Source organism: Rhinoraja longicauda, chromosome 5 (genome assembly GCF_053455715.1).
Source record: "Rhinoraja longicauda isolate Sanriku21f chromosome 5, sRhiLon1.1, whole genome shotgun sequence".
Classification (NCBI taxonomy): Eukaryota; Metazoa; Chordata; class Chondrichthyes; order Rajiformes; family Arhynchobatidae; genus Rhinoraja; species Rhinoraja longicauda.
In genome coordinates, this window is record NC_135957.1 from 2,103,996 (window position 1) to 2,123,133 (window position 19,138).

At 47.9% G+C, this 19,138-nt stretch overlaps 1 protein-coding gene across 1 annotated transcript in view; it reads left to right on the forward strand.

Moving 5' to 3' along the window:
• Window positions 1–19,138, forward strand: part of slc4a1ap (solute carrier family 4 member 1 adaptor protein) — a 209,883-nt gene that overhangs the window by 87,511 nt on the left and 103,234 nt on the right. Inside the window, exon 9 of the mRNA XM_078399941.1 lies at window positions 7,631–7,820. Coding sequence (XP_078256067.1) covers window positions 7,631–7,820 — 190 coding nt within the window. The remainder of the gene's footprint in view (window positions 1–7,630; window positions 7,821–19,138) is intronic.

The window sequence follows — 19,138 nt, forward strand, 5'->3', positions numbered from 1 at the left end:
ACACCCTTCGCCAGAAAAGCTTGGTTGTCTTTCAGCAAAATTTAAATAGGCAATAGCAATGTGAATGCAAAATTAGCTGGAAAAAGCATGGCTGCTTTTCAGACTGATGGCACGATCACAGTGGCATTCTCAATGTTTAATGCAAGATAATGGTGGGGGAAGACTAAACTCCGAATGTTGATTTAGTTGATCAAACCGGTTTACTCTCTTCCTCTCTCTTTAATTTAGTTTAGTTTAGAGATACAGCGCGGAAGGAGGCCCTTCGGCCCACCGAGACAGCACCGACCATACATTAGCACTATCCTGTACACTCGGAACTAATTTATAATCTTTTTTTACCCAAGACAATTAACCTACAGACCTGCACGTCTTTGGAGTGTGGGAGGAAACCGGTGCACCCGGAGAAAACCCACGAGGTCACAGGGAAAACGTACAAACTCCACACAGACAGCAGTCGTGGTCAGGATTGAACCCGGGTCTCTGGCGCTGTGAGGCAGCAACTCCACCACAGCGCCCCCCGTTTGACCTTTCAAAATATGGATGTTGACTCATTTTTTCCATTAGCACCAAGTTAGGTCACAAGACATTCAGCCCATTGAGTCTGCTCCGCCATTCGATCATGGCTGCTCTATTTTTCCCTCTCAACCCCATTCTCCTGCCTTCTCCCCATAACCCTTGACACCCTTGTTAACCAAGAATCTGTCAATCTCCGCTTTAAAAACTACCGATTGACTTGGCCTCCACAACCGTCTGTGGCAAAGAATTCCACAGATTCACCGAGTCGCCAAGTTTAGTTTGTTAACGTCACGTGTTCCGAGGTACAGTGAAAAACTTGTCTTTGCGTGCTATCCTGTCAAAGAAAGAAAATGTCCTTAAGGATAGCGGAGTCAGGGGTAGGGGGAGAAGGCAGGAACGGGGTACTGATTGAGAATGATCAGCCATGATCACATTGAATGGCGGTGCTGGCTCGAAGGGCCGAATGGCCTCCTCCTGCACCTATTGTCTATTGTGACTACACACGAATTCAAGCAACCCGTTCTCAGTGCACGGATAAAGGTTTTGACAATATTCATTTGTGCAACAAGATGTAACGGCATTCTCCACGGTGTAAAATATTAACTAGGTCGTCATTTTATACCATTTCATGCAGGGATGGAGTACCATTCTGCTAAAGCACTTCTTGGTACTTTTATAATCAACTCAATTATTCAACGAACCAGAGATGACATGATGGCTAAATGTAATAATTGCTGTGGTACTAAAACCATTTTAGGGCACTGTCTCCTTTGGCTGAACAGCTTCCTATCAGTTTAGTTTAGTTTAGAGATACAGTGTGGAAGCGGGTCCACCGAGTCCATGCCGTCCAGCGATCTCCTGTACACTAATTATTCACAAAATGCTGGAGCAACTCAGCAGGTCAGGCAGCATCTCAGGAGAGAAGGAATGGGCGACGTTTCGGGTCGAGACCCTTCTTCAGACATTCTACACAGTGGGGACAGTTTACAAAAGCCAAACCTGCCGGTCTTTGGAATGTGGGAGGAAACCGGAGCACCCGGAGAAAACCCACGCGGTCTCAGGGAGAATGTCAAGATACAGATACAGGACGTTGACCGTTAAAGCCCACTTTAATATTTAACTGCGACTCGGCACATGACCCTCCTAACGTATGGGACAACCAGCGATGGTGATTATACGTCAAGATACGGATGCACAGACTGCGCACAGGCACCCACTGTCAGGTTCGATCCCGGGTCTCTGGCGCTGTAAGGCAGCAACTCTACCGCTGCGCCACCGCGCTGCCTCGGCTCCGAAGGACGGCGCCACTCCAGAACCAAGGTTGGCCGAACCTCGATGTAGTTTGCAGATGATGCTTTTGGTTGGTGCATGTTCAGGAGGCTGGTTCCAAGCCAAATGTGGACCACCCCCTGTCTCTTGAGAGCCACCTCTCGACAATAACAGGCATTGATGATATTCACCTCTGCCTTCAATGCACCAGCACTGCATTTGGGGTTGATAAAAGGAAAGACTATTTGAAAATGATATAGCAGACCCAATGCAAGTCCCAAGGTTCAATGGTTGAATGGTTCTTTATGGTCACATGTGCAGAGGTACTGTGAAAATATTTTTTGCATACAGTTCAGTTCAGTATAGATATCACTTTACATAACAACATAGATATATCTAAGAAAATAACTGCAGATGCTGGTACAAATCGAAGGTATTTATTCACAAAATGCTGGAGTAACTCAGCAGGTCAGGCGGCATCTCAAGAGAGAAGGAATGGGTGACGTTTCGGGTCGAGACCCTTATATATATCTAATATAAGCATCTCGGATATAGTACGAGTGTATAGCAGCAGTACAGAGTCTGAAGAAGGGTCTCGACCCGAAATGTCACCCATTCCTTCTCTCCAGAGATGCTTTCTGACCCGCTGAGTCACTCCAGCATTTTGTGTTTACAGTATACAGAGTTGCCAGTTTGGGGCCATTTTCAAGTCCCAGTTGTTGTAAGCGCAGGGTTCTTGACCTGACCGTGAAGGCCCGTTGTCATGGCGACATTGCAGGGTCGGCCTGGCCAAGCATGGCCGTAGTGTCCTCCGCCGCTGCAGGCCGCGTCCGGTCCACATGCTCGGCCTCTTGGAGCGGCTCCCGGTCTAGCCGAGCCCCAGGCTGCTGCAGGGCCTCCAGCGGCCCAGTCCCCCGTCGAGACGCATCAACTGGGCAGTGGGCATCCCTGTCTTCCTGGATGTTTCCGAGGAGACCTGAGGAGAGCGACGTCGACTCGATGAACGATACAGAAGGGGAGGGACGACGGTTCGCTGGACAATCCAGATGGAGGTGACAGCTGGAGGCCTTGAGAATCCTGGGACTCGCCTGGATCGGAAGCCCCATAAGACTGTGAGCAGGCCGGAAATGGTGCCAAATCTGGCAACTGGGAAAAAGGGATTTCACTGTTTTGCACGTGTGATAATAACACACCATTGAAGCATTGAACTGAACTCCTGCAGTGGGTAGGAGTACAGCAAGGTAATGGGAATGCACTAAATGGGTGCCTCCATTAAAATCATAACGGTATTGGTCTCTCGCAGGTCAATACCCTAATATTGAGGCCCTAGTTATAATCAGTCAGCAGAAAAGGACAAATTGATAGTATGAGAATACTTTAGTGTAGTTTAGTTTAGAGATACGACACGGAAATGCCCTTCGGCCCACCATGTCCGCACCGACCAGCGGTCCCCGCGCATTAACACTATTCTACTAGGGACATTGTTCACATTTCTACCAAGCCAATTAACCTATACACCTGTACGTCTTTGAAGTGTGGGTGGTAACCAAAGAGCTCGGGGCAAACGATGCAGGTCACGGGGAGCACGTACAAACTCCGTACAGACAGCACCCGTAGTCAGGATCGAACCCGGGTCTCTGGCGCTGTGAGGCAGTAGCTCTAATGCTACGCCACCTACTATTAGATTTATAGTTGCTATAAAAGCAGATCTGAAGATCTGTTAGTATAATGATAGGCAACATCATTTAGAAAGCTCAGCTCAGGACTTCCAAAACCGATCCAATCGTGAGCAAAAAATGACGTGCAGGGCATGTTTTTTTACAAGGGGAGCGTCTGGAACTCATTACGGGATGGTGGTGAAAATAGATACGACAGTGGAGGCCAATTCTCTGAATGCATTCAAGAGAGAGCTAGATAGAACTCTTAAGGATAGGCCGAGAGGTCACAGCCTCAGAATTAAAGGACGTTCTTTTCGAAAGGAGATGAGGAGTAATTTCTTTAGTCAGAGGGTGGTGAATCTGTGGAATTCTTTGCCACAGAAGGCTGTGGAGGCCACAAGTCAGTGGATATTTTTAAGGCAGAGATAGATAAATTCTTGATCAGTACGGGTGTCAGAGGTTATGGGGAGAAGGCAGGAGAATGGGGTTAGGAGGGAGAGACAGATCAGCCACGATTGAATGGCGGGGCAGACTTGATGGGCCGAATGTCATATCACTTATGACCTTAAGGCAGAGGGCTACCGCTGCCTGACAGCAACAGAAACCCGGGTTTGATCCCGAACTGCGGGTGCTGCCTGCGTTCGCATGCCCTCCCTGTGACAGCGTGGGTTTTATCCAGTCTCCTCCCATCTCCCAAAGCTGTGTGGGTTTGTAAGTCAATTGGCTGCTGTAAAATTGCCCGTCAAGTATAGGGAGTGGACGAGAAAGTAGGACAACATGCAACTAATGTCAACGGGTGATCAATGTTGGCGTGGACTTGGTGGACCGAAGTGGCCTGTTTCCATGCTGCATCTTTAAACTCAAGCTACATTTTTCAAGAAGATAGACTCAAAATGCCAGAGTAACCCAGCAGTACAGGCAGCATTTCTCCAGAGATGAAGAATAGGTAATATTTCGTCTGAATTAGTGAATTAGTCTGAAGCCACAGTTTAAGAATAAGGGGTAGGCCATTTAGAACGGAGATGAGGAAAAACTTTTTCAGTCAGAGAGTTGTGAATCTGTGGAATTCTCTGCCTCAGAAGGCAGTGGAGGCCAATTCTCTGAATGCATTCAAGAGAGAGCTAGATAGAGCTCTTAAGGATAGCAGAGTCAGGGGGTATGGGGAGAAGGCAGGAACGGGGTACTGATTGAGAATGATCAGCCATGATCACATTGAATGGTGGTGCTGGCTCGAAGGGCCGAATGGCCAACTCCTGTACCTATTGTCTATTGAATCAGTCGGGGGGGGACTTGGTATAAGTGTAAATTGTCCCGAATGTGTGTGTAGAATCGTGTCAGTGTGCGGGGATCGCTGGTCGGTGCAGACTCGGTGGGCCAAAGGGCCTGTTTCCACGCTGCATCTCTAAATTAAAATCAGTCCTTCAGGCTAAATTTTCAAGGCTCAGCCAGGAAAGCTGGTCACTATAAACTCACGTATGCAAGCAGAGAAAAACTGGGGGTCAGGGGTGGGTGCAAAGTGTACTGTCTGTTATCAATTATCTCCCACGTTATACTCTTGGAACAACCTCGCCATGAGAATTGAAATGCATTCCTTCACATTTTCAGTTCAGTACAGGCAGCTAAATAATTGTAAGAAAACAATTGATTTTGTTTTTGTTCCTGTAATGAAGGATCATGGCCTGTTTAAGAGGCACATGAAGAGACATTTAAAAAGGTGCAAAAAGGTCTCCAGTTTGTACGTAGCAGACTTTAATTATTTGGATTTTTACATGGCTTGATTAAGGTTCTGAAGGGCCACAAAACTCATTCTGACAAACTGCCGGAATAAAAAACTCCACGTTGTGCATCTCAATGAAATGCAGATTAACTTCCTTCTCTGAAGTTCTGAATGTATTCTCTCTCTCAGAGCGAAGAGCTCCAGCATTTAAATTTGCCCTTGGTTGTACTCTCTGGGGTTGAAGTGGATCTTCTTATTGATCGAGTCCCCAGGCAGTTTGCTATCTAAGCTCTCCTTTTAGCTGCAAACTGCATGGTGATAAATCTCAATGCCAAATCTCTCTCCTCTCTCCTCTCTCCGCTCTCCTCTCTCCCCTCCCTCTCCCCTCACCCTCGTAACAATACGAAAGACAGAAACCCCACCTGAAGTAACAGCAAAGAATTTAAGCGTGTGACCTGGCAATGTTTGTGTACCTTTGATGCATGAACTGCATTGGATGAAGTATGTCTTGAATCTATAACAACAGTGTAAGATTCTGGTGGAAAAGATACGAGTTAATTGTGTATGCAACATGGGTAAATAGGCGTTGCAGTTGTATAAGACGGTGGTGAGGCCTCATTTAGAGTATTGTGTTCAGTTCTGGGCACCATGTTATAGGAAAGATATTGTCAAGCTGGAAAGGGTGCAGAGAAGATTTACAAGGATGTTGCCAGGACTAGAGGGTGTGAGCTACAGGGAGAGGTTGAGGAGGCTGGGTCTCTATTCCTTTGAGCGCAGGAGGATGAAGCGTGATCTTATAGAGGTGTATAAGATCATGAGAGGAATAGATCGGGTAGATGCACAGTCTTTTACCCAGAGTAGGTGAATCAGAGGACATAGGTTCAAGGTGAAGGGGAAAAAATTTAATAGGAATCTGAGGGGTAACCTTTTCACACAAAGAGTGGTGGGTGTCTGGAACAAGCTGCCAGAGGAGGTAGTTGAGGTTGGGACTATCCCATCATTTAATAAACAGTTGGACAGGTACATGGATAGGACAGGTTTGGAGGGATATGGACCAAGCGCAGGCAGGTGGGACTAGTGTAGCTGGGACATTGTTGGCCGGTGTGGGCAAGTTGGGCTGAAGGGCCTGTTTCCACACTGTATCACTCTATGACTCTATGATAGTGACATTTAAGAGACTTTTATGAATATGCAGGGAATGGAAGGATCTGGAATATGTGCAGGCAGATAAGACCTATTCTTGGCATCATGCAAAAACAAGGAACTGCAGATGCTGGTCCACAAAGAAGAAGACACAAAGTGCGGGAGTAACAGCTGGTCAGGCAGCATCCCTGGAGGACATAGACTGGTGATGTTTTGGGTTGGGACCTTTCTTTAGGTCTTGGCAACATGTTCGGCACACACATTGTGGGCTGGGGTGCCTGTTCCCACCCTGTACTGTTCTATGTTCTGTGTGCTGTTCGTTGGCACCTTTCCCCGGCTTACAATGATCTACTCTACTGTCTACTGTTTACTTGATCTTCGTTCCCTTTGATATCTCGTTTTCACACTTTGCCCTTCCGTATCTCCCTCTCCCCTGACTCTTAGTCTGAAGAAGGGTCTCGACCCGAAATGTCACCCATTCCTTCTCTCCAGAGATGCTGCCTGAGTTACTCCAGTATTTGTGTATCTATCTTAAACCTAAAACATCAACCAGTACCTCTCAAAGGTATTTATTCACAAAATGCTGGAGTAACTCACCCGGTCAGGCAGCATCTCGGGAGAGGTTATTGAGTTGTTATTAATTTGGCAGGTAAGGGCTGCAAAGTGGTGCAATGGTATAGCGGCTGCCTCACTCTGCCAGAGATAGAAACATAGAAACATAGAAAATAGGTGCAGGAGGAGGCCATTTGCCCCTTCGAGCCAGCACCGCCATTCATTGTGATCATGGCTGATCATCCACAATCAGTAACCCGTGCCTGCCTTCTCCCCATATCCCTTGATTCCGCTAGCCCCCAGAGCTCTATCTAACTCTCTCTTAAATCCATCCAGTGTATTGGCCTCCACTGCCCTCTGTGGCAGAGAATTCCACAAATCCACAACTCTCTGGGTGAAAAAGTTTTTTCTCACCTCAGTTTTAAATGGCCTCCCCTTTATTCTTAGACTGTGGCCGGGTTCGATGCAGACCTTGGGTGCTGTCTGTACGGAGCTTGCAAATTCTCCCCGTGACCGCATGGATTTCTTCAGGGTGGGCTAATTTCCGCCCACCTCCCAAAGACGTGCAGGTTTGCAGGTTAATTGCCCTCTCTAAAATTGTCCCTATTGTATAGAATGCGAAAGTGGCTAACAGAGAACTAATGTGAACTATGGAGATCGATGTCGGTCGGCATGGACTCGGTGGGCCGAAGGGCCTTTTTCCACGCTGTATCTCCGAACTAAAAAGTTAATTTAATATCATACGGACCTGTTTGTTCTTAATCTTCTACCACAGATTCACCACAGGCCGTAGGGGAAGATTCATTGGAGGCCTTCATGACTGACATCAAAATGGGAGCAGCCATGGATAGTGTCACGCGTAAAAAGCTACACGTGGAGTCCTTCGAGCTGAAAAAGGAGCAACAAAGATTGCGGAAGCTAATAAAGATTGTGACACCTGTGGATCTTCCAGAGCTCAAAATAGAGTAAGTGAATAACTCTCAGCAAACCAAGGCAGTGCTATCATTTGATATGGTATAGCCCTTTGATATGGTAGTTTATTTGTCACATGTACTGAGGTACAGTTTTTGTACCTCATTTTTGTATACAGTCAACATGGGATTTGTGCCTGGAAGGGCATGTTTGACTAATCTTCTTGAATTTTTTGAAGAGGTTACTAGGGAAATTGATAAGGGCAAGGCTGTGAATGTTGTCTATATGGACTTCAGTAAGGCATTTGACAAGGTTCCACATGGAAGGTTGATTAAGAAGGTTAAATCGTTGGGTATTAATAGTGAAGTTGCAAGATGGATTCAACAATGGCTGAATGGGAGATACCAGAGGGTAATGGTTGACAACTGTATGTCAGGTTGGAGGCCAGTGTCTAGTGGAGTACCCCAAGGATCTGTGTTGGGTCCACTGTTGTTTGTCATTTACATTAATGATCTGGATGATGGTGTGGCAAATTGGATTAGTAAGTATGCAGATGATACTAAGATAGGTGGTGTAGTTAATAATGAAGTAGATTTTCAGTCTACAGAGAGACTTGGGCCTTTTGGAAGGGTGGGCTGAAAGATGGCAGATGGAGTTTAATGCTGATAAGTGTGAGGTGCTGCATTTTGGTAGGACAAATCAAAATAGGACGTACAGGGTAAATGGTAGGGAATTAAGGAATGCAGTGGAACAGAGGGATCTGGGAATAACTGTGCATTGTTCCCTGAAGGTGGAATCTCATGTGGATAGGGTGGTGAAGAAGGCGTTTGGTATGCTTGCTTTTATAAATCAGAGCATTGAATATAGAAGTTGGGATGTAATGTTGAAATTGTACAGGGCATTGGTGAGGCCGAATCTGGAGTATGGTGTGCAATTCTGGTCGCCAAATTATAGGAAGGATGTCGACAAAATGGAGAGGGTACAGACGAGATTTACTAGAATGTTGCCTGGGTTTCAGCACTTAAGCTACAGAGAGAGGTTGAACAGGTTGGGTCTTTATTCTTTGGAGCGTAGAAGGTTGAGGGGGGACTTGATAGAGGTTTTTTAAATTTTAAGAGGGACGGACAGAGTTGACGTGGGTAGGCTTTTCCCTTTGAGAGTGGGGAAGATTCGAACAAGGGGACATAACTTCAGAATTAAGGGACAAAAGTTTAGGGGTAACATGAGGGGTAACTTCTTTACTCAGAGGGTGGTGGCTGTGTGGAATGAGCTTCCGGTGGAAGTGGTGGAGGCAGGCTCGATTTTATTATTTAAGAGTAAATTGGATAGGTATATGGATGGGAGGGGATTGGAGGGTTATGGTCTGAGAGCAGGTAGATGAGACTAGGTCAGAGAAAGTGGTCGGCGTGGACTGGTAGGGCCGAACGGGCCTGTTTCCGTGCTGTAATTGTTATATGGTTATATTATATGGTTATTAGTACAAGAAGCATTATTCATAAGCACTTGCATACTTCTTAGATAAGTATGAAGATGGAAACAAAAAGCTGGAGTAACTTAGCGGGTCAGGCAGCATCTCGGGTTCAATCCCGTCTACGGGTGGTGTCTGTACGGAGTTTATACATTCTCCCCGTGACCGCTTGGGTTTTCCCCTGCAGCTCTGTTTCCCCCCCCCCCCACATTCCAAGGACGCACAGGTTTGTAGGTTAATATGGCTTGGGTAAAAATTGTAAATTGTCCACATTGTACGGGGATCGCCAGTCGGCGCGGACTCAGTGGGCCAAAGGGCCTGTTTCCACGCTGCATCTCTAAACTAATCACAGAGCATTGAACAGTATGATACATGAATGTGTCTTTCTGGGTTGAACCTGATGCCAAGTTAAACTAATATCTTCTGCCTGCACGTGATCCATATCCCTGCATTTCCATGTGCCTATCCAAAAGCCTCTTAAATTCCACTGCCGTATCTGCCTCCACCACCATCCGGCAGCGTGTTTCATGGATCCACCACCCTCTGTGTAAATTAACTTGCCCCATACATCTCCTTTAAGCCTTGCCGCCTTCACCTTAAAGCTATGCTTCTCTGGTCTTTGACATTTCCGCCCTGCCTACCATATCTGTGTCTCCCATGCACTTTCATAGACTTCTATCAGGTCTCCCCCCCGACCTCAGACGTGGGAGAAGAAACAATCCATGTTTGTCCACCCAGCAAGTTGGGCCGAAGGACCTGTTTCCATGCTCTATGACTCCATCCTTGTATCTAACACCCTCTAATCCAGGCAGCATCCCTGTAAAATGGGAAGGAAGGAACTGCAGATGCTGGTTTAAACCGAAGATAGATGCTGGAGTAACTCAACGGGACAGGCAGCATCTCTGCAGAGAAGGAATGGGTGACGTTTCGGGTCTCGACTCTTCTTCAGTCTGAAGAAGGGTCTCGACCCGAAACGTCACCCATTCCTTCTCTGCAGAGATGCTGCCTGTCCCACTGAGTTACTCCAGCATTTGGTGTCCATCTTCAGCATCCCAGTGAACCTCTTCTGCACACCAGTCATCTGGTTTCCATTTGAATGATAAACCCTTCTACTTCTACACCACATGAAATATCTTCTCTTTTTCGCTCAATAATCTGAAATATCTGAATTATAAAACCTTTTTATTATCTATGCTTAAAAGAGTGACCAACGTTTTGCAAGATGGCAGCAATGAGATGTGACCAACGACCAATGAGACGCCGCCCAGCGATCCCCGCACATTAACACTATCCTACACACACTAGGGACAATTTTTACATTTACCAAGCCAATTAACCTACAAACCTGCACGTCTTTAGAGTGTGGGAGGAAACCGAAGATCTCGGAGAAAACCCACACAGGTCACGGGGAGAACGTACAAACTCCGTAAAGATAGCATCCTTAGTCGGGATGGAACCCAGGTCTCCGGCACTGCTTCACAGAGTGCTGGAGTAACTCAGCGAGTCAGGCAGCATCTCTGGAGAACATGGATGGGTGACGCTTCACAGAGTGCTGGAGTAACTCAGCGGGTCAGGCAGCATCTCTGGAGAACATGGATGGGTGACGTTTCACAGAGTGCTGGAGTAACTCAGCGGGTCAGGCAGCATCTCTGGAGAACATGGATGGGCGACATTTCGGGTCGAGACCCAATTTTGTGTATGAGTAGGCTTGGGCTTGTTTTAAACATTGGGATTTTTTTTCCTAGCCTCCCCGTGCTAGCAAAGTCTGACAGGCAGGCAGCATCTGTGGAGAGAAGGAATGGGTGACGTTTCGGGTCGAGGCCCTTCCTTCAGACTATCCAAAATCTAAAGTAAGCATACAGTACAGGTGCTCCGCAACTTATGATGAGGTTACGTTCCGAGAAACCCATCGGAAACCGAAATTATCATAAGTCAAGAATGCATTGAATACACGTGATCACGTGGCTGGAAGCGAGCTGCGGCTCGCTACGGGTCGCTGCCGTTTGCACCAGCGCAGAGTCGAAATATCGTAAGTCGGGGAGCATCTGTTATGATAAATATAACAATAAATTCAAGAACACCAAAATGTGCAAGATTGTAATGCAAAAAGTGCAAAAGAATGTGTTCAGTACAGTAACAGAATAATCAAATGAGGTGAAGTTAAGAATATGGTACGTGAGTGAGTGGCACGGTGGCACAGCCGGTAGAGCTACCTCACAGCGCCACAGACCCGGGTCCCATCCTGACCTCAGGTGCTGTCTGTGTGGGGTTTTCACGTTCCCCCTGGGACCACGTAGGTCTCCTCCAAGCCCTACGGTTTCCTCCCACATCCCAAAGATGCCTGGGTCTGTAGGTTAATTGGCTTCAATAAATCGCCCCTAGTGTGCGGGGAATGGATGGGAAAGTGGGATAACAGAACCAGTGTGATCGGTGCTCGGTATGGACTTGCTGGGCCGAAGGGCCTGTTTCCACGCTGCATCTCTAAAACTTCCGTGAAGAGAGGATTGTTTGAGGAATTTGGACAGCACTGGGGAAGAAGCTGTTCTTCGAGGTTTCAATAGTGTAAGAAAATAACTGCAGATGCTGGTACAAATCGAAGGTATTTCACTGGTGAACCTTCGAGGTTTCAAGGTCAGTTTACTGTCACATGTACCAATTAAGGTACAGTGAAATTTGAGTTGCCAGACAGCCATACTAAGGGAAAAGCACACAGCCACATAAAATAGTAAGATTAAATGAGAACTTACCAGTTCGAAGTTTGATCTGTATTTTATGAGGAGTTACGATGAGGGACTACGTGAAGACCCCGTCCAGCACGCATGCGCGACATTCTTCAAAGCAGCGGTGTGGATTCACAGAAAAAACACAATGATTGAAATAAACATAGTAAAGAAAGGATAAGAACTTAATTACCAGTTGATCTGTATAAAAGAGGGTGGGAGCGGAGGGCACGTAGTCCCTCATCGTAACTCCCCATAAAATACAGATCAAACTTCGAACTGGTAAGTTCTCATTTAATCTTACTATTTTATTTCGGAGTCACGTGAGTGACTACGTGAAGACTTCAAAGCTCTGTGATTCCGAACCGTGTACCAGCTCATGCTTCACTCACTGTCTGAAGACCTTAGAGGGAGGAAGTATGTTATCGCAATCAAGAACCCTGTTTGTGAACAAAAAAGGTTTATTAATGACAACAAAGAACAGAGAGCTCCCCAGGGCTCAAATTAAATATTATCTGCAGACTCTAAAATTCTGTCTGCAAATGTAGCAGGTTGCGCCAGCGGTTTATTATAAAACCTTTGGAAAGTTCTTTCCGAGGACCATCCTGCTCTGGCCAGAATATGGTCGATAGGCACGTCCATTCGACTAGCCGCCGACGTAGATGCAGCCCTGGTGGAGTGAGATTTGTAAACATTAGTATTCACTCCTGCGGACTTAAGCACCTGCTTGAGCCACCTTGAAATGGTTTGGCTCGTCACCTGACCATGAGGCTTCTTGTGGCTTATCCATAAGGCTTTTTCTCTCCCTCTTAAGTTGTATGTTGTGTCTATGTAATTGGCGAGATGGGTCTTGGCACACAGCCGTGGGTCAGATGAATATGCCCAGAACTCCATGACTGGAGGCGTGGTACCTGGTCTAGTTTGTTTGACCAGTCCCTGAATATGGAATGTGAAACAGTCCAATGACTCTGTCATGCTGTCCAGCCTCAGAAGGTGGAGGGACTGTACCCTTTGAGCTGACACTGGTGCCATGAGCATGACTGATTTCAGTGTAAGTTGTTCCAGCGTGAGTGCCCTGGGCGGTGGCCATCCCCTAAGGTACGTCAGCACAATGCTGACATCCCAGATCTGAGTGTACCTTGGTCTGGGGGAATTGGTGTTAAAAAATGCACCTCATGATTTTTACCACTAATGGATGGGACCCCAAAGTCAGTTGTCCTGCTGCTGGAACCAAATAAGCTGACAACGCATTCCTGGCTGTATTTATGGCGCTGTAGCTGAGTCCTTCCCGATGTAATCCAACCAGGAACTCCACAACACTGGTGGCTGTCGCTGTAGTGTAGGTAGTTCCTGTTTTGGAGCAATACCGTTCCCATTTCCTTATGTTGGTCAGGTATTGTCTCCTGGTGGACTCCCGGTGGGATGCGGTCATCATGTTGATGGCGTCCTCAGACAGTCCCAGGCCCAGTAGAGGTCTTTTTAGAATCTGCAAGCCAGGAGATTGACTCTGTCATGGCACGGGTGACTAATGCCTGACACTGGGTGGATTAATAATTCCGGACTGCTGGGGAATTCCAACGGTGTTTCGACAGCCATGTCGAGGGCCACTGGGAACCATGGCTGTGTAGGCCAGTCGGGTGTTATCAAGATTCCTGAAGCGGAATCCAATTGAATCTTGCGTGACAGCCGACTGATGAGGCAGAAGGGAGGAAAAGCATAAAAGAACATTTTCCCCCAATGCAGCGTGAATGCATCAACTGCTGCTGCCTCAGGGTCTGGTTCCCAAGCGACATATGTTGGTACCTGGTGATTCAGCCTGGATGCAAATAGGTCGATATCTGGTGTGCCATATTGCTTTGTAATTTCGGCAAATACTTTGGGATTTAACATCCATTCGATGTTATCGTTAAATTTGCGTGACCTGGTGTCTGCCACTGTATTTTGCTTACCTGGTAGGTAAGTTGCTGATAACCAAGTATGTCTTTCGACACACCATTGCCAGATTAGGTTGACCAATTTGTCACACGATATCGACTTTACACCACCCATGTGTTTGATATAAGCCACCACCGTGGTATTATCTAATTGCAACCGGACATGTGCATGATGCGTATTAGATGAATATGCTTTTAAACCATAAAACGCACCCAACATTTCTAAATAGTTGATACCCCGTGTCTGTAGGCAAGATGATTTAGAATTAGTCCATCTGCCCCTTGTGCTGGATTGCATGTTAGTTGCTCCCCAGCCCAAAGCACTGGCATCCGTTTGCATGGTTAATACTGGGTTGGTTATTATTATGGGACTGGAACTGAGCCTAATGTTCCTTGTCCACCATTGTAACTCTGGAATGGATTCAGCAGTTAAATACATGGCTCGGTCAAAGTGACCTGAGTTTTGCTTTAGTGCGTGCACTTTTGCTCTTTGTAAATTTTGCAAAGGTCCAAATTGTACAGCTGGAAAAGCTGCTACCATTTTACCAAACTCTAGCTACCTGCCGTATGGTTGGCTGACGTTTATCCATTAGTTCGTGGCATGATAGTGCCAATTCTGATGCTTTCCCCTTCGGCAGAGTTACAAACATGCGAACAGTATCAATCGTAAATCCAAGATAGTCCATGGTAGTGGACGGTGTAAAATTGGATTTATCTGGATGTATGACAAACCCCAAAGTTTCAAACAAACGTTTGGTAAGGCTTTAAATTGCCATAGCTGTTTCATCCAGATAAACTTTAAGTATTTACGATGCTCCTTGTGTATGGGTACTGAGTAGTAAGCATCTTTTAAATCAATGCCTGCTAGAAAGTACCCTCTAGAAATCAAAAGTCTGGCGGTTTCAAAAGTTTCCATCTTGAAATGTGTATAGTTAACTGACTCGTTAAACGTAGTTAAGTCAATGATGATGCGACATCCACCATCTTTTTTAGTTTTAGTGAAAATATTAGACACAAATTCCAAAGGTTCATGTTTTGTTCTTTCAATGACACCTTTTGCTAGTAGCCTCATAAGTTCAGCTTGACCCTCTTGTTTCTCTTTGAGTGAGAGGGTGAATACCCTTTGGGGTATAAGCTGAACTGGCGGAATATTTTTATGAACAAAGTCAATTTTATAGCCATGAATGCAGCTTAGTATGTACTTGTCATTAATGATGGTTTCCCATGCATCCAAAAACCAGTGCAATCTCCCCCCTGATAGTATAGAGCCCGTACTGGTCATATGCTGAGAGGGACCAGACCCACCTACCTCCATGGTTACTGGTGCTACTTCTGCCTCTTCGCTGGACGATGAGGTGTCTGCTGGGCTGTAGAGGCCTGCTGTTGGCGTTGATGTTGTTGGGGGTGGCACATTTTCCATGGGGTCTGCTCTGGGCCCTGGCCTAAAAAGGCTTACGGGGAATGGTTGCGGGCCCCGAGCTTTCACCAGTCCCATATGGTGGTCGACGACTGGTGGACGCCGTGGGGTACTGCCGCCTGGGTTTGTTGGGTCTGCTCGGTCCTAAACCTGCCCTCACGAGACCAAAGGTCTTGGACTCTTCCTCTAGGTCTTTCACCTTTTTTGGAAGGTCCTTTACAAAAAGCAGAATTGGAGGTTCTGAACCCGGTGTTTTGCAAGCCTGCAAACTTAGGGTTGAGGGCAGGCTTGATGATCTCATATTGAGTGGTGCACAGCAGAGCTAATGTATCTTGCTGATTTGTGGAGATGTCCACACCATCAATGGACCGAGCATATGATTTTCTGGAGCTTCAACTCCAGGTTCCTGATGTTCTGCCCCAGATGTCCCCAAATTTGGCTGTTTACAGCTGGTACATGCAATGATGTACAATTTTCTGGGGCTGTATATAGCTCAAAGGGCCTCATTGACCACCCGTTCTTGTAGGGGTTTTGAGGACAGGTGGTCAATTCTGGCTGCAAGTTTTTGGCTCTAAAAGCCGACCCCCTCGTGGAATGACCACGTAGCGGTTGACCACACCCAGCAGCTCTTCCTGATCCTGTACACCCTGCGTACTCCGGAGATCTTCAGCCAAGAACCCATCTTGTTGACCAGCCCAGACCTGGTCGCCAATGCTGCCTTCAAAAGAAGGTGAGGCAATGGCCAGTGCCACAAAGGGCACTGCGGGAGTGCCTGGGCGCTCTGGGCCCTCCCTTGGCGAGTCTGCTGCTGCTCTCTCAGCAGATCTCGCTGGAGCATTTGCTCCATAAGCCGTTTGGCTTTAGGCGGCTGCCAGTGCCGCTGTGTAGCGGTGTGGCATCTTCATCCGAAACGTCGGACACTACCGCCCGGTTCTGGCTGCAGGTACCTCCAGCTCGCTGCTCAGGCTGCACTAGCGGTGCTGGGCTCGGCTCGGTAGTTGCTGCCGCCTCTTGCCCCCCCTCCAAAGAACGTTCCTCAACGGAAGACGAACGGGGGCAAGCTGAAATTTCTTTCCTCTGGTCTTGCTCATCTTGTGTACCTAAAGCAGACCACAGAGAAAATACTCACGGCCACGGTAGACTTACCTGTCGGCCCGACTTTTTAGTTTGTAGCGGGAGCACCTTGAACTCCCGTTCGTCGCGGGTGCACTGCGTGAACGCTAATGTCGCGCATGCGTGCTGGACGGGGTCTTCACGTAGTCACTCACGTGACTCCGAAATAAAAGTTAACATAAACATCCGTCACAGTGGATTCCACATTCCTCACTGTTATGGAAGGCAATAAAGTTCAATCAATATTCTCCCGCAGTCGGGGCTGTTGAACCACCCGCAGGCGGGGCGATCAAAGCACCCGCAGTCGACGATCGAAGCCCCCCTCGGTGTGATCGAAACTCCGGCGTTGGGGCGATCGAAAATCCCGCGTCGGGGCGGTTGAAATTCTCTGCAGCACGGGGCTCCTGAGTCGGCCTCTTCTTACCAGAGACCGCGGGCTTCACGGTGTTAAAGTCCACAGATCCCCGCGGTTGGAGCTTCGATCCCCGGCAAAGGATCGCAAGCTGCGCGGTGCTAAAGTCCCGCAGACTCCCGCGGCATGAAGCGCCGGGCCGGTCTCCAGGAAAGGCCGCCAACTCCACGATGTTAGGCCACAGTGGGGACGGAGATACGATAGGTTAAAAAATCGCGTCTCTGTCCAGGTACGAGATTTAAAAAAAAGTTTCCCCCAACCCCCCCCAACATAAAATAAACCAAGGAACACTAAAACATACTTTTTAAACACATACTGAAAATAACAAAAAGAAGAAAGGACAGGCAGACTGTTGGCGAGGCAGCCTTCATCCACGCAGTATCCACTAAGGGCCTTCATCCACGCTGTATCCACTAAGGGCCTTCATCCACGCTGTATCCACTAAGGGCCTTCATCCACGCAGTATCCACTAAGGGCCTTCATCCACGCTGTATCCACTAAGGGCCTTCATCCACGCTGTATCCACTAAGGGCCTTCATCCACGCTGTATCCACTAAGGGCCTTCATCCACGCTGTATCCACTAAGGGCCTTCATCCACGCTGGATCCACTAAGGGCCTTTATCCACGCTGTATCCACTAAGGGCCTTCATCCACGCTGTATCCACTAAGGGCCTTCATCCACGCTGTATCCACTAAGGGCCTTCATCCACGCTGTATCCACTAAGGGCCTTCATCCACGCTGTATCCACTAAGGGCCTTCATCCACGCTGTATCCACTAAGGGCCTTCATCCACGCTGTATCCACTAAGGGCCTTCATCCACGCTGTATCCACTAAGGGCCTTCATCCACGCTGTATCCACTAAGGGCCTTCATCCACGCTGTATCCACTAAGGGCCTTTATCCACGCTGTATCCACTAAGGGCCTTTAGCCACGCTGTATCCACTAAGGGCCTTCATCCACGCTGTATCCACTAAGGGCCTTCATCCACGCTGTATCCACTAAGGGCCTTTATCCACGCTGTATCCACTAAGGGCCTTTATCCACGCTGTATCCACTAAGGGCCTTCATCCACGCTGTATCCACTAAGGGCCTTTATCCACGCTGTATCCACTAAGGGCCTTCATCCACGCTGTATCCACTAAGGGCCTTCATCCACGCTGTATCCACTAAGGGCCTTCATCCACGCTGTATCCACTAAGGGCCTTTATCCACGCTGTATCTCCAAACTAAAGTAAACAAACATCCCACATAATCCGATCCCCTCCCAGCTTTTCCTCATTCGCAGCAGAGACTAGTCAATCTTTGAGAGCACAGTCCAGCAGCAGTTCCTTGCAGTTTAAGGAGTACAATTTAATTGTGGTTTTCAGCTAGAGTAAACAAACTCCAAAGCCATTGGATGTGGACCTTCTCCCTGGACATTCCTTCAACATGCCACTGCTCAGTCATCTCGAATGCCTGGCATGGTTATAAACAAAGATTTGGCTTGAGCCAGGGTTTTGACATATCAATTCGATTAGTTTTACCTGAGACAGCAGAGGTGACCTGAATTTGAAGTCAGTTGAGCATTAATAAAAAAGATTGAGAATGGCTTTGCAAGAGCTGGAAATGGAAGTTTAAAAGGATACTAGACCATGGACGTTGGGCAGCACCCTCCCCTCCCCTCTCCCCTCCTCCCCTTCCACCCCCCCTCCCCTCCCTCCCTCCTCCCCCTCCCTCCTTCCCCTCCCCCTCCCTCCGCCCCCTTCCCTCCTCCCCTCCCCTCCCACTTTCTTCCCTCCTCCCCTCCCCTCCCACTTCCCTACCCCCCTCCTCCCCTCCACCCCCTCCCCTCTTCTCCCCCCTCCCCCTTCCCCTCCCCCCCACTCCATCCTCCTCAACCCCCCTTATTCTCCTTCCTCCCCCTCCCTCCCTCCTCCCCTCCCTTCCCCTCCTCCTCGCTCCACCCCCTCCCTCCCTCCTCCCCCACCCTCCTCCCCTCCCCCTCCCACCTCCCTCCCCCTCCCTCCTCCCCTCCACCCCATCCCCTCTTCTCCCCCTCCTCTCCCCTTCCCCTCCCCCCCACTCCATCCTCCTCAACCCCCCTTATTCTCCTTCCTCCCCCTCCCTCCCTCCCTCCCCCCTCTCTCCCGAGGAGATAGATTTAAACTAAAATGTGAATAACTTTAAAAATATAACACCGGTTGCAATGAAACTTCTTCCATTAGCACCAAAGGGACGACGGTGAGTAAGGTGGGCCTAAAATTGTTGCGCTACCGCATGCCGTTTTACCTGTAGTTCAGGAACAAACAAACAAACAAACAAGAG